This window comes from Phocoena phocoena, chromosome 8, assembly GCF_963924675.1.
Source record: "Phocoena phocoena chromosome 8, mPhoPho1.1, whole genome shotgun sequence".
In the NCBI taxonomy this organism is placed as follows: Eukaryota; Metazoa; Chordata; class Mammalia; order Artiodactyla; family Phocoenidae; genus Phocoena; species Phocoena phocoena.
In genome coordinates, this window is record NC_089226.1 from 30,717,317 (window position 1) to 30,732,663 (window position 15,347).

Genomic DNA, 15,347 nt, shown 5'->3' on the forward strand with positions numbered 1-15,347 from the left:
CTGATGTGACGTGAACACATGCGACTCTGGATTGAAGGTGGAAAAAGTAAGGTGGGGGCAGAGGTAATACTCTTTTTCTCAATGAAGTGAACAGAAATTAACAAATTGACCCAAACAGCCCTGAAAAACTATCTGGAATAGTGGTTCACCGTGTGAACAAATCATGATGTAGAATATTATCATTTTTTACCAGATCCAATTTTAGGGGACCTTGTCAAACTCCATTCTCAGAAAATGCAGCAGATATGGCTAAAACCTAATACCAATAAGAGCTCATCAAGATATATTTAATGAGCGCTCAAGGGTCAGCATACAGACTAAAAGGAGTCAAATCCAGATGATCCTAAAGGTTCATTTCCACCCCCTTTAAGATAGCATAGCAAGATGTAGCTCAACAGATCTGAATTAGCTCCAGTAAAGAACAGACTGAGACCAGAGACTGAACCCCAGGAAGTAAGTTCAGGTTACACAGGCAACAGTCCCACTACTAGGGTTCTTTCCATAACATATCAATCACTGCTAAGCTAAGCATACCTATTTGTGGGATAACAGGTGATCAGTAAATAGTGCATTCTTTGCTATTTCTCTGCTTTGCCCCCAATAACTCCAATTTTCTAAACTTTGTGGTGCTAGCAAAGTGTGTGGTGTAAGTAAGTGTATGTACTTATATATAAGTACATGTCTATGACATTTTGCACAACAAGCTCTTACATAACTTTTCAAATATCAAAGTCTGAGTTAGGTACCTGCACAGAAAAGAGGTAACATAACAGTCCTAAGACCAGTATCCTTAGAGAGGCCTGCTTGCAAGGTTGGCCATAACCATTGTATGGGAATTTGGATTTTGTTAAGGTTCTCACCATTCCCAGAATAGGTAAGAGTGGCTCACTGTGCTTAAGCTATTTGTTCAAACAATATGGTTTACGCTGAACACCTGCCTTCCTTTGGGGAGTCTGGAATTTTGCTACCTGCTAGACAGAGTGTGCTTACATAATAAGCCCCAATAAAAACTCTGGACACTGAGTCTCTAATAAGCTTCCTTGGTAGACAACTTTCATACGTGTTGTCACAACTCAGCCCTGGGGGAATTAGCACATTCTGTGTGACTCCAATGAAAGAAGACTCTTGGAAGCTTGCACCTAGGTTCTTGACTCCTGACTTCACCCTATGTGCCTTTTCTCTTTACTGACTTTGCTTTGCATCCTTTCCCTGCAATAAATCTAAGCCACGAGTGCTGAATCCCTTGAGTCTTTCTAGTAAAATATTGTTCCTGGGAATGGTGTGGGAGACCCTAACATGGTGCCTCTTTTACAAAGGAACTTTAAGTTTTTTACTTGCGGTTACTATTATATTCTGATGACATTACTATAATACAGTCCCCAAAAAGTTTCCCTCTCTTTAGATTCACTGAAAAGACCAAAAATGTCAAAGTTAGTTAATGAAGTTAATTATTTTGGATTTAAAAAGTAGCTACTCTCTGGAAACTGTCAAATATTCATTTACCTTGAGCAACCAGATCTCGTCTCAATAATGGATAAAGAACAGGTTCTACACCATCCATTTCTTGTATAATAAGGGTTTTCCCAAAACGTACTGCCAACTCAAGAGCTGTGATAAAGTTACTATCCTAAGAGAATAAATAAGAATACATAAGAATTCCTTTATTACCTTAGAGTTACAAAAGTCCTTACAGATAATGAATGAAGCTATTAACAGCAATAACACAAATATTTTAAAATTAATATGTATGTTAACAATACAAATTATTCATGATTGCTTTTCCAGTTATAAGTACTTGGTGGTGAATCAATTTAGTTGAATAAATTATCAAATAAATTCATAAATAATTTAAATAGACATATTAAAAAAAAGGATTTTTACATTAACAATAAAAAAACCTTTTAAAATTTTCTACTATGATTTCAAATTGATGCAGAAATTTTCAAATTCTACATGCAATAAGTTACTCATCCAAGTATTAATAAAAACTACTTTGGGGGCTTCCCTGGTGGTGCAGTGGTTGAGAGTCTGCCTGCCGATGCAGGGGACATGGGTTCGTGCCCCAGTCCAGGAAGATCCCACATGCCACGGAGCGGCTGGGCCCGTGAGCCATGGCCACTGAGACTGTGCATCCGGAGCCTGTGCTCCGCAACAGGAGAGGCCACAACAGTGAGAGGCCCGCGTACCACAGAAAAAAAAAAAAAAAGAAAACAACTACTTTGGTTGTATTCAATATCACATTGAATGGAAGAAGAAAGACAAGATGATGAATTCTAGTAAACTTATCTTGATGTGATAGTTCTAATTACTGTAAAAAGAACCTTTAGATAAAATTCTATAACCATTCAAGAATTTTTAGGCTTTCCGGCTAGGTAAAGAGTCATTTTAAATTCCACTCTAAGCCTCCAACTGTGGTTTAAAAAAATTTAAATATTTGGATAATAATTATTAAGATCTCCTACTACAACCATAAGTGGCATTAAATATTTTATATATTATATAAATAAATTACAATTATTCTTAAACACAAGTGAGTTAGATATCCCCATTTTGTAAGTGAAGAACATTTTAAAGAGTTAATTTTTCAAGCACCTGAAGCATATCTACAAAAATTAATCATACACTAGGCCTTCCCCCCCAAAAAAAAAAAAACTGACCAAAAATAATTTCTTTGGTGAGATAAACATGACAGTGAAAAGTCACTACACAAAACACGATGGTTACATTTCATTGACCAACTGTCAAATCTTTGTACACAACAAAGATGATCATTGATGAGTTACAGGAACAGGAAATTAAAAAGTCAAGGAGGTTTTCCTAATTCTCCAAACTAAGTAACTTACTTCTATAGCATCCTATACTTGTCTTTAATCATAATTTAGTGTAAATGCTTATTTGTTTAGTGTAAGTAATTACTTAATTTTCATCTCCATGAGGGCAGGAACTACTCACTTATAAATTCCCAGGGCTTAGATCAACACCTTGCATATAGAAGCAATCAAACAAATATTATTCCTTTTTACAAATTAGAAGACTAAAGCTAAGAAAGCTACATTTCCTTCCCAGGACCCATACCAGGTAAGTTATAAGACTCAGTTTTGAATCTATGTTTTCTGATTATAGTTCTTTTCACCACAAGATACCATTACTAGTTGGTATCTAAATTATAAGTAATACACACCTGCTGGTTAATAACTTCCAAACGTGAGCCTTTCAAATGTGTCTTTAACCATTCTGTAGCTTGGGAAGAAGGGTCTACCAGAAACGGGCAAACTCGACTCTAATTAAAAAAAAAAAAAGATTATAGGCTTTCATTAAATGAAAATAATTTCCTAAAAATTATTAATCAATTAATGAGTGAGTTTTTCTCTCAGGCTTTAGAGAACACAAATATACAACTACAATGAGGAAATAAGGGTACAGTTTTTAGCGGCACCAGAGGTTACATTAATCAATTTTACCAGTAATTAATACTAGGTAATTAAATTTAACCACAGTAAAGTGAATATAGTCTTATTTACTACACAATAATACAGAAAATGTATATTAACAAAACAGTAAGCAGGAGTTCTAGTCCTAAGTTGATGCCATTTGTACCTCTCTTTTTGGTTTTAAAATACACAGCCAAGTCATTCCCTAACTTTAGATATTCTTTGGTTGAATAAACCATAGAGGCCTTACAAGAGAAGTATGAGCTAATCATAAAAGTATCGCTAAAATAATTAGCAATAAAATTATTTATATTTTAAGACTAATTTCTCTAAAGTACTACATAGTTAATATTACAAAAGGAGTATCCTAGAAGAGAAAATTACATAAGATGATAGGTTAAGATCTAACAAACTAGGAACTAAACTCATTACAGAACGTCTTGCACTAATTAAACTCTGAAACAGAAAATTAGAAACCTGGCATTGTGCCTGATACATACAATGCCACTTAGCAAATTAAAGGAAGCCAATTATACATTTATACATCTGATCAATTTAAATATATGTAAATATATTTTTAAAAATATGATAAATTTTAAACCATCTAATAGTCATTGTTACCTAGCAAATTAGATTTAAATAACAGCTGACCTTATTTTTCTTAAATTTTCACATTTATTTGAAAAATGTAATGCAGTTGTGTGCTATAGGGATAAAATAACACATGAAAGTCACAGTGAAGTGAAGACTTAGAACTGGGGTAGATCTAATAAGAACATGGATGTTATCTTAGTGGCATACCAAGAGGGAGAGGGATGGTGGGAATCACATGCCCTGGGGATTAACAGCATTTTATCAGAAATGCTGTTTAAAATTGCCAGCACATGGTGATAATAAAGAGCTGACTGACTTTAAAACAGCTTTATTATTGTTTTAAAACTCTCTCTAGACAATGTGGCCTCTTTTTACCTGCACCCAGAGTGGGCCACTCCCACCACAGCTCCACAGCGTTATCCCACTGTATGATCTTCCCCCAGTATCTATTTCTGGAGGCATCCAGAAATAGCAAAATAATATGGCTAGTAAATAGCTTCTTAAGTATTACCAAAGTATTACACCTAGGTTTTAGATCTCATTTTATGCTAGCATTCAATAGCAAACATTCCACAAGTAAACTAGATTTTGCCTAACCACAAAAATAATTATTTTAAATTTTAAAAAAGTTCTTACCCATGATTTCAAACCAATGATCTGATGCAGTTAAAAAGAGAATAAGATAATGTTTCAAAAAATCATGCTTTTACCATAGAAAATATGCTTAAGAATTTCAAAGAAGGGCTTTGCTGGTGGCGCAGTGTTTGAGAGTCTGCCTGCCGATGCAGGGGACACAGGTTCGTGCCCCGGTCCGGGAAGATCCCACATGCCGCGGAGCGGCTAGGCCCATGAGCCATGGCCGCTGAGCCTGCGCGTCCGGAGCCTGTGCTCCGCAATGGGAGAGGCCACAACAGTGAGAGGCCCACGTACCGCAAAAAAAAAAAAAAAAAAAAAAAGAATACTTACAAGTTTGTGTTCATCTTATTTATACTTCTCCAGAGATTTAGAGAAGACCTCTGAGGTATATTTTAGGTCTGTGTTCCATGATTAAATGTGGTAAAATTCTACATTTAACAAATTATAGTAGATCTAAAAATAGTGAGCTTTCATTCACTCATGCTATTCATTCATCTACCATATGTTGAATAATGATTATAATAAGACAACACGAGAGATACAAAAATTAATAAGATACATTCCCTTACCTTCATTGGCCACACACCTAATAAGCAAAAAAACAAAAATTTTTTCAATCAAAAAGGACACAAAATTCTATAGGTGGATCACAGGCAGAGTTAGGAGAAGCTGCTAGGAAGCAATTCAAGTCAAACTAGGTCAAAAAAAATAGGACTTGGCCAGGCAAAGAAGTAAAAAAAGCAAATTAGGCCAAAACAACAGCCTGATTGAGAGAAGAATGAAAAGCTGGGAGTATATGGAAAACTACCAGTAGTTTGGCATAGTTGGAATAAAAAGTATAGACAAACATGATGCATATAAAATGGCAGGAGTAATCAGAGGTCTTTCTGATCATGAAGAGCATTTTATGCCATGTTTAAGGATAATGAAATTTTTATACTGCAGGTAATGGGTAGTCACTGAAATATATTAATCAAGGAACTGTGATGATCAGATTAACATTTTAGGAGGATCACTCCAAAATAAAGGAACTGATCCAGGGGCAGGGGACCAACTGCTATAATAATGTATTTATCCAGGTACAACATGATGAAGGCCTAAGTGAAGCCACTGGCAGTAGATGTGGTTAGAAGAGAATGAATTCATGACACATTTGAGAAGTAGATTTGACAAGACTTGCTGAATAACTAACTGAATGTAAAAGTAAAGAGACATAGTAAGAATGAGTTGCAGATTTGCAGTTTGCATTACTGGACCAAGACTGTGACATCTCCAGTGTTAGGAAATAAAAGAGAAGCAGGTTATAAGGAGTGGGTGAGGAAGAGAAACAATTATTAAAGTACATAGCTACCTCTGCCTAGCATGCATACCCCACTCAATGCATTTCTCATGGGATTATCAATCATCTAGCACTGCACACAAGGGATGAGCAGGTGACCCAAACTAACCAATCAGAATCTTTCTGGGGAAGTAACAAATACTGGAAAGGAAAGGAAGAGATATCTTTAGTCTGAGAACATAAATTGTGATAATGGTAAACCTGGAGTCGCCAATGTTTATCCTTAACACAGGGTAGAAAGAACCTATCCAAGAATAAATCCATCTCTTAAGATGGAGAGAGAGAGAGAGATGTCCTGGTAACACCATTCGAATCCTGAAGCTAGTCCCAATCTTTTGAACACCTCAGTTATTGAAAAGCATAAGTTGCTTTTTTTAAGAAAAAAAAAAAAAGTACTAAAGTTGGCCACTAAAAGATTCTTGACTAAAAGTTTTTTTAAAAAATGATTAAAGACAGAGCTTGAGCTACCTACAAAGCTCCAGGTAACAATATCTAACAGGAAATTAGAACTATAGAGCTCAAAACAGAGGTCAAAGGCTAGAGACACATGATATCTATTGGCAAAAAAAAATGATTAGGTAGTGGACATTTTTGAAAGAGATTATTTTTTTTCTTCCAGTTTTACTGATATAACTGACACACAACACTGTGTAAGTTAAGGTGTATAGCATAATGATCTGACTTACATACATCATGAAATGATTATCACAGTAAGTTTAGGGAACATCCATCATCTCATACATGTACAAAATTAGAGAAATAGAAAAAAATTTTTTTTTCCTTGTCATGAGAATTCTTAGGATTTGCTCTCTAAGCAACTTTCATATATAACATATAGCATTGTTAATTATATTTATCATGTTGTACATAACATCCCTAGTGCTTATTTATCTTATAACTGGAAGTTTGCACTTTTTGACTTTCATCCAACAAGAAAAAGACTATTTTTAAAACATCTATAAAACTTTATTATTTTATTTTTATTTTTAATAACCACAAGTGGGATAAGAGTAGAAACATTTTGTAAATAAAACTAAAGCTCATCTTTTGATAAGGAGAATTATATTAACAGGAATAACATAAAATAAATAAGTTAAAACATATACAGAAACACACATATCTTTGAGAGGCAGCCTTACAGCATAGACTGCCTAGATGGCAGTGTTTGAATCTTGGCTCTACCTCTTGACAGCTCTGTGACCCTGAACAAGAAATTTAATCCTTTTGTATCTCAACTTCCTTATCTACAAAAAGGGATAATACATGTACCTACTAAATAGAGTTGATTTGAAAATTAAATGAGTTAAGAGTTTAAGTGCTTTACTTGTATTAATTCTTAAATAATAATATATGAAAAACATAGTAAGTACATGTAAGTGTTGATTATTGTTATGCATTTGGGATTTAATGAAAAAAATGTTTTCCCTATGCAATTTACCTTTACAATTTTATATTCTTTAGACTAATAGCAAATTAGTTTGCATTTCCTCAGCATACACTAAATGGCAGGAAGGGAAAAAAAAAATCTCAGAAATTGAGTGGTATAAAGAAAACTAATTTGACACTGAACTGTCCATAAACAATAAAAAAAAAAGTACCTAGTACATCTTCACAAGAAAAATTTATAATACTGTGAAATTTAAACCAAGAAAAATTTACAACACTGTGAAATTTAAATTAATCATATTTTTCCATCTTCTTTCTGGATGCTTTCACTCACACCTCTCCATAGTGTCTCATACTCTCCATTTATCCCCTGAGTTCCACAATATTACAAAGATCATACAATTATCTTCCAAACAAGGACACGTTTGAGAGTAAAGAAAAAATTATTAATAATCACATCAGGAGAACAGGTGTAAATCATAGTCCAAGCAATCCAGGACATCATGGCCAAGATTTTCCCCTGCTCTTCAAGGACAGGTCATATGAGCTTTCTGTGGCAGATAATTATTTGACTATTTCCTCACCCAGATAACACATATGCTTCAACAGTTAGCTTAAACCAAATATGAGAATTCCAAGCATCTTTTGTTGTAAGACAAGGAATAATTTTGGACATAAAAGGCTATCCTTAGCACCAATAAAGGATTGAGCGACCATAGCCCTTGAATCTGGGAAATCCCGCACTGAATCTCTGAAAAGTTTTATTGTAGTTAATGAGGAGACATGTTATATCTCTGAATCCAAAATACATTTAATTCATCACACCTAGTCATTTTTTTCTCAGGGAAGACTCCCAGAAACCCAGTTTGTACATATTTAGACATCTAACTTCATATCACATGGTAATGTTAATGAGTAGATGTTATAGACTTGTTGTATCCAACCACACACGCAACTACAACAGTTTATTCTAAATCTAGTCCACCTTAGAATTAAGATAAAATGTTAACCATAATGGAAAATTTATTTCAACAAAATGACTAATTACTCTAACAAGTTTGTCCAAATGGTTTTGTTTTGTCATATAAATGCATGTGTGTCTGTAAGAAACTTGGCAATATTAAATACAAAGTAAACTAAGCTTGTCATTAAAATTAATTTCAAAGACAATATCCCCCAAATTCATCATGAAAGACAATTTAATTCAGAATACAAAAGTAAATATTTTCAATTACTATTATCAGTAAAAAATAAAAATTATTGTGATATATTTTTTCTAAAAGCCTCTGATTTGTTAGGGAATAAAAAAGAAAAATTCTTTAACTAGTATTTTTTTTTTAATCTGCAAACAATTGCTTTCTTGGAGTACTGAAAAAAGGAGTGACTATGAAACCTTGGGAAAGGAATAACAAATATGATAAAAAGTACTAGGTTGTAATGAATTTATTTACATACACATTTAGAGTTCCAGATTTGTAATTCTAGTGTGAAAAATAATGATAAAAATGTTTAAAAAATAAATTAAAGTTTATGCCAAATCAAACTAAAAGAAGGCAAAATTGTGTAATCTTTGTTCAATGACTTCTATGCTAGTAAGACACCAATGTATAGAGTCAAAGCATAGTCAGCTGATTAACAGGTCAAATCAAACAGAATAAATTATCCAGGAATGAACAGGGACCACAATTCATACTCACAATATGAATCATATAATAATATAGCTTACACTGCCTAAGGAGAAGCATTTAATGTTTATATTTTCTTTGAGATGTGGAGTTATGGGATAAAGAAATGGTGTGTGGACAGAGAGAAGGGTTGTAGAGAGGAAAGAAAACACTGGTAATATAGAGTATAAACTGTTGAGATAAAAAGAACAGAAAAAACAAAACATATTTTCAAGGGAGAAATGTTATCTTCCAAATCCTGTATCAGAAAGGTAAACTAAAGTAATGGTAAAAAAAATCAAACTTCATACAAAGAAATGATTTGCTTGTATACAAGATTTTGAATTTGGTTTTCACACTCACTGCTAATTAAGGTATAATTGTTTCAACTTTAAATAATTACTTTTTGGAAACATATACTATGTAAAAGAACAATTTTCCAAAATATACACATGGTTATCTTTAACTTATAACCCAAAATTTATCCATCTTCACTTTCCATAACTTTGTAAAACAAAATGAAATAAAAGTATAAAATTTTTATTTTTAAAATATACTCTAGATGAAAGAACTATATAACCAAATGAATCAAGTATCCCTAAAACATTTCTATTATTATCAGGAAGTTCAATTTAAAATATTTTGCCATCAAAATGATACCATTTTTACTTATACTTTTGTATTAAGGTAAAAAATAAATTACACTGAAAATTTTAGAGATGCTACCTGAATCACAAATGGATTTTTATTAGCAAAATATTTTTTACTTTTACTTAACTAAGACTAACTATGAAAGCCTAAGGATTTGAAGAAGGTAGTTCATGGAGCAAGCTTCAAAGAAAAACATTTCTAATGAGAAGATTAAAGTAGATTAATTACCTGCAAGATAACAAGAGCATTTTCTATGGAAAGGTCATCTGATGGTAGGCCTTCACTTTTCCAAATTAACTGTTCACTTTCAGTACAAAGAAACCTCCTCAGATCAAATTCTGAAAAATTAGGATATCGATAATACTTTACTACAATAATCTTATGCTTGATAAAAGAAAGGGAATAAAACTATTTATAATATACTCAAACAAAAGTCCCATGATCATTCTTAATACACAATCCATTCTTCTGCATTTAGAATCAGAAACTAAAGAGAAAAAACGTTTTAAAAAGTGCAAAGGAATGAAACTCAAATTATATTTCTTCTATCAAATGAATGTTTCACAACTATAATAATTTGCGAAAACCACAAAATTCACAAAGAATTTTGGAATTCCTACATCTCATCTTACCATATGAAATTAGTGTAAAAATTAATAAAATGTTTAACTGCATTCATACAACATCAAAATAATTCAGTGGTGTCAGTTTCAAAAAGAGATTTTATGGGTAGAAGAGTCATTATAATAAAGCAATTCTCAGAACATCTGTAGAATTTAGCAAATCTAAAGTAGCTATGGTATCCTTTAACTTACAGAAAATTTTCCCCATTTAAAAAAAAGTAAAATGATAAAAATCAAAAGATGTGCTTTTTAGTATACTGAAATTTCAAATTTATGAATAACTAAATACAAACTTTCAAGACCAGCTGACTTGGTCCATTCTACCAAACAGGTTTTTCTCAGACCCTCAGGAGCAGCAGAAAGATATGTAATAAATGCAGCAGCTAGCTGAGCTCTTTTAGGAAGAGTAGCTAATTCCTCTGTTATCTCTGTAACCTGGAAAAAAAAGGAGAGAGAGAGCAACATATGGATATGTTCTAAGATAGAAAAAAAATATTGATAGCTTCACAAATTGAAGTTCTGACTATAGAAAAAATCATTTATTGGTTTAAAGTAATAACATGTCTGAACAAAATTGTCGAAATGTAAAAATACCAACAAGACCTCAGACCTTGCTGTGATATTAAAACAATGTATAAAATCCCAACATATCTGTAAAGAAGAATATATTTTGTCATTGAAATTTCCTAATAATTCTAATAAACACTGTGAATTAGCATCACTTTGAAAAACATGATTTAGATACACAGAGTATGAGCAAAGGTAAAAAACAAAAATTAAGCACGGAGACTCTTTAATTAGAAGCATAGTGTGGCTAATGCATAAGCCTGAGCAGAAAGAGTACCAAAAAAGGAATAATGAAAAGAGAAATACAGAATTGACTGGAAGGAGGAAGATTTGAAAGTCTTCCCATGCCATGCAAAGTTGCTTCAGTTTTAACCTGTGGTAATAATGAGCCACTGAAAATGCTTAAACAGAGCAGTGAGTGATGTAACGAGACTGGGTTTTAGAAAGATAATTCAGCTGACAAATAAGAATCAACTAATTAAAGGGTCAGATAGGAGAAAGACAAGTGAGGAGAATTCAGGTGAAAAAAGAAAAAGAAGAGAATTAAGGAGGGAAGACAAATATGAGGGATATTTGCAAAGGGATACAAATTAATAGAAGGAGTCTAAGATAATCCACATATTTTTAGTTTTGATGCCTATAAGAAAGATGCCTTATGAGACATAGGAAATAAAAGAGATTTCATATGAGAAAAGAAAATAAGTTAATTTAGACATGTATTTGAGTTCCAGAGACAGCTGAATGCCAATATCTAAGGTGTAGTTACAAATATTAATTTAAAAGTCAGCAGATTAGAAACATAGCTCTGGTCAGCATCATCATTTGGGTGATATTCTTAAGACTGGACGAGAATTCCTAGAATATCTGCAGAGAAAGGAGCTGAGAAAGAGAATACTGAGGGGGCAATCGACATTATTGGATAAGCAGATGAGGAGGATCCAGTAAAGGCAGGAATCTAACCGCTTAAAACAAAAACAAAATCAAAACAAATGAACAAAAACAAGAGACAACACTTTAACAAAGTTGAAATAAGAGAGAATCTCAAACACAAATAAATAGCTGACAGTGTCAAATCCTAAGAGGACTGTCTTGGTAAAGGTAAGTCCAAAAAAGGCTCTAAACAGTACTAAATTTTCCACAACTCATTTTTACCACTATCTTTTCCTAACTAAAAGAGTAATAGGATGCTTTGTCTAAAATCCATTCATATAAAGATATTTTGCTTAAAGATTAATTCACGGCAGAGCTTCAAGATGGCGGGGGAGTAAGATGTGGAGATCACCTTCCTCCCCACAAATACATCAGAAATACATCTACATGTGGAACAACTCCTACAGAACACCTACTGATCGCTGGTAGAACACCTCAGACTTTCTAAAAGGCAAAAAACTCCCCATGTACCTAGGTAGGGCAAAAGAAAAAACAGAGACAAAAGAATAGGGATGGGACCTGCACCAGTGGGAGGGAGCTGTGAAGTCGGAAAAATTTCCAGGCACTAGGAAGCCCCTTCACTGGTGGAGACGGGGGTGGGAGGTGGGGGAAGCTTCAGAGTCATGGAGGAGAGTGCAGCAACAGGGTACGGAGGGCAAAGTGGAGAGATTCCCGCACAGAGGATCGGTGCCGACCAGCACTCACCAGTCTGAGAGGCTTGTCTGCTCACCCACAGGGACAGGTGGCGGCTGGGAGTGGAGACTCGGGTTTCAGAGGTCAGATCCCAGGGAGGGAACTTGGGTTGGCTGTGTGAACACAGCCGGCAGGGGGCTAGTGCGCCTCAGCTAGACGGGAGGGAGTCCGGTAAAATGTCTGGAACTGCGTAAGAGGCAAAACACCATTGTTTCGGAGTGTGCAAGGAGACGGGATTCAGAGCACCATGTAAATGAGCTCCAGAGACAGGCGCAAGCCGTGGCTATCAGCGCAGACACCAGAGATGGGCATGAGACACTAAGGCTGCTGCTACCGCCACCAAGAAGCCTGTGTGCAAGCACAGGTCACTATCCACACCTCCCCTCCTGGCAGCCTGTGCAGCCCACCACTGCCAGGGTCCTGTGATCCAGGAACAACTTCCCCAGGAGAACACATGGCATGCCTCAGGCTGTTGCAACAAAATGCTGACCTCTGCCGCTGTAGGTTCAACCCGCATTCCATACCCCTCCCTCCCCCTGGCTTGAGTAAGCCAGAGACCCCTAATACGCTGCTGCTTTAATCCTGTCCCATCTGGGCAGGGAACAGATGCCCTCAGGCGACCTACAAGAAGAGGAAGGGCCAAATCCAAAGCTGAACCCCAGGAGCTGGGCGAACAAAGAAGAAAAAGGGAAATCTCTCCATGAAGCCTCAGGAGCAGCGGATTAAAAACTCCACAGTCAACTTGACGTACCCTGCATCTTTGGAAAATCTGAATATACAACAAAACATCCCAAAACTGAGGCAGTGGACTTTGGGAGTAACTGCAGACTTAGGGTTTGCTTTCTGCATATAATTTGTTTCTGGTTTTATGTTTATCTTACTTTAGTATTTAGAGCTTATTATCACTGGCAGATTTACTTACTGATTTGGTTGAATTCTTCCTTTTTATACATATATAAATATTTTTCCTTTTTCTCCTTTTGTGACTGTGTATGTATATGCTTCTTTGTGTAATTTTGTCTGTATAGCTTTGCTTCTATCATTTGTCTTAGGGTTCTGTGTGGTGGCTTTTTTTTTTTTAGTATACATTTTACTGCTTGTTATCATTGGTGGATTTGTTTTTTGGATTGGTTGCTCTCTCTTTTTTTTATTACTTTTTTATTTTTTTCTTTTTAATAATATTTTTTACTTTTCAATTTAATTTTTTTTTTCTTTCTTTTTTTTTTCTCCCTTTTCTTCTGAGCCATGTGGCTGACAGAGTCTTGCTGTTCCAGCCAGGTGTCAAGCCTGAGCATCTGAGGTGGGAGAGCTGAGTTCAAGACATGGGTCCACCAGAGACTTCCCGGCCCCACCCGTAATATCAAACAACAAAAGCTCTCTCAGAGATCTCCATCTCAACGCGAAGGCCCAGCTCCACTAAATGACCAGCAAGCTACAGCACCCTATGCCAAACAACTAGCAAGAGAGGAACACAACCCCACGCGTTACCAGAGAGGCAGCCTAAAATCATAATAAGGTTACAGACAACCCAAAACACACCAACAGACGTGGTCCTGCCGACCAGAAAGACAAGATCCAGCCTCATCCACCAGAACACAGGCACCAGTCCCCTCCCCCAGGAAACCTACACAACCCACTGAACCAACCTTACCCACTGGAGGCAGACACCAAAAACAACAGGAACTACGAACCTGCAGCCTGCGAAAAGGAGAGCCCAAACACAGTAAGTTAAGAAAATGAGAAGACAGAGAAATACACAACAGATGAAGGAGCAATGTAAAAACCCACCAGACCAAACAAATGAAGAGGAAATAGTCAGTCTACCTGAAAAAGAGTTCAGAGTAATGATAGTAAAGATGATCCAAAATCCTGGAAATAGAATGGAGAAAATACAAGAAACGTTTAACAAGGACCTAGAAGAACTAAAGAGCAAACAAACAATGATGAACAACACAAAAAATGAAATTAATAATTCTCTAGAAGGAATCAATAGCAGAATAACTGAGGCAGAAGAACAGATAAGTGACCTGAAAATTAAAACAGTGGAAATAACTGTTGCATAGCAGAATAAAGAAAAAAGAATGAAAAGAATTGAAGACAGTCTCATAGACCTCTGGGACAACATTAAATGCACCAACATTCGAATTATAGGGGTCCCAGAAGAAGAAGAGAAAAAGAGAGGGACTGAGAAAATATTTGAAGAGATTATAGTTGAAAACTTCCCTAATATGGGAAAGGAAATAGTCAATCAAGTCCAGGAAGCACAGAGAGTCCCATACAGGATAAATCCAAGGAGAAATACTCCACGACACATATTAATCAAACTATTAAAAATGAAATACAAATAAAAAATATTAAAAGCAGCAAGGGAAAAGCAACAAATAACATACAAGGGAATCCCCATAAGGTTAACAGCTGATCTTTCAGCAGAAACTCGGCAAACCAGAAGGGAGTGGGAGGACATATTTAAAGTGATGAGAGAAAAACCTACAACCAAGATTACTCTACCCAGAAAGGATATCATTCAGATTCGATGGAGAAATTAAACCTTTACAGACAAGCAAAAGCTAAGAGCATTTAGCAACATCAAACCAGTTTAACAACAAATCCTAAAGGAACTTCTCTAGGCAGGAAACACAAGAGAAGGAAAAGACCTACAATAACCAAAAACAATTAATAAAATGGTAATAGGAACACATATATATATATATTTTTTTTTGCGGTACACGGGCCTCTCACTGTTGTGGCCTCTCCCGTCGCGGAGCACAGGCTCCGGACGCGCAGGCTCAGCGGCCATGGCTCACGGGCCTAGCTGCTCCGCGGCATGTGGGAT

General features: G+C 35.3%; 1 protein-coding gene across 2 annotated transcripts in view; it reads right to left on the reverse strand.

Moving 5' to 3' along the window:
* Positions 1 to 15,347, reverse strand: part of DYNC2H1 (dynein cytoplasmic 2 heavy chain 1) — a 367,862-nt gene that overhangs the window by 211,399 nt on the left and 141,116 nt on the right. Inside the window, exons 62-66 of one of the 2 annotated variants that reach the window (XM_065882514.1) lie at positions 10,618 to 10,759; positions 9,930 to 10,039; positions 4,662 to 4,682; positions 3,182 to 3,280; positions 1,504 to 1,627 (exon numbers count right to left, since the gene is read on the reverse strand). In XM_065882514.1, coding sequence (XP_065738586.1) covers positions 1,504 to 1,627; positions 3,182 to 3,280; positions 4,662 to 4,682; positions 9,930 to 10,039; positions 10,618 to 10,759 — 496 coding nt within the window. The remainder of the gene's footprint in view (positions 1 to 1,503; positions 1,628 to 3,181; positions 3,281 to 4,661; positions 4,683 to 9,929; positions 10,040 to 10,617; positions 10,760 to 15,347) is intronic. The other variant, XM_065882515.1, reaches the window with a different exon arrangement.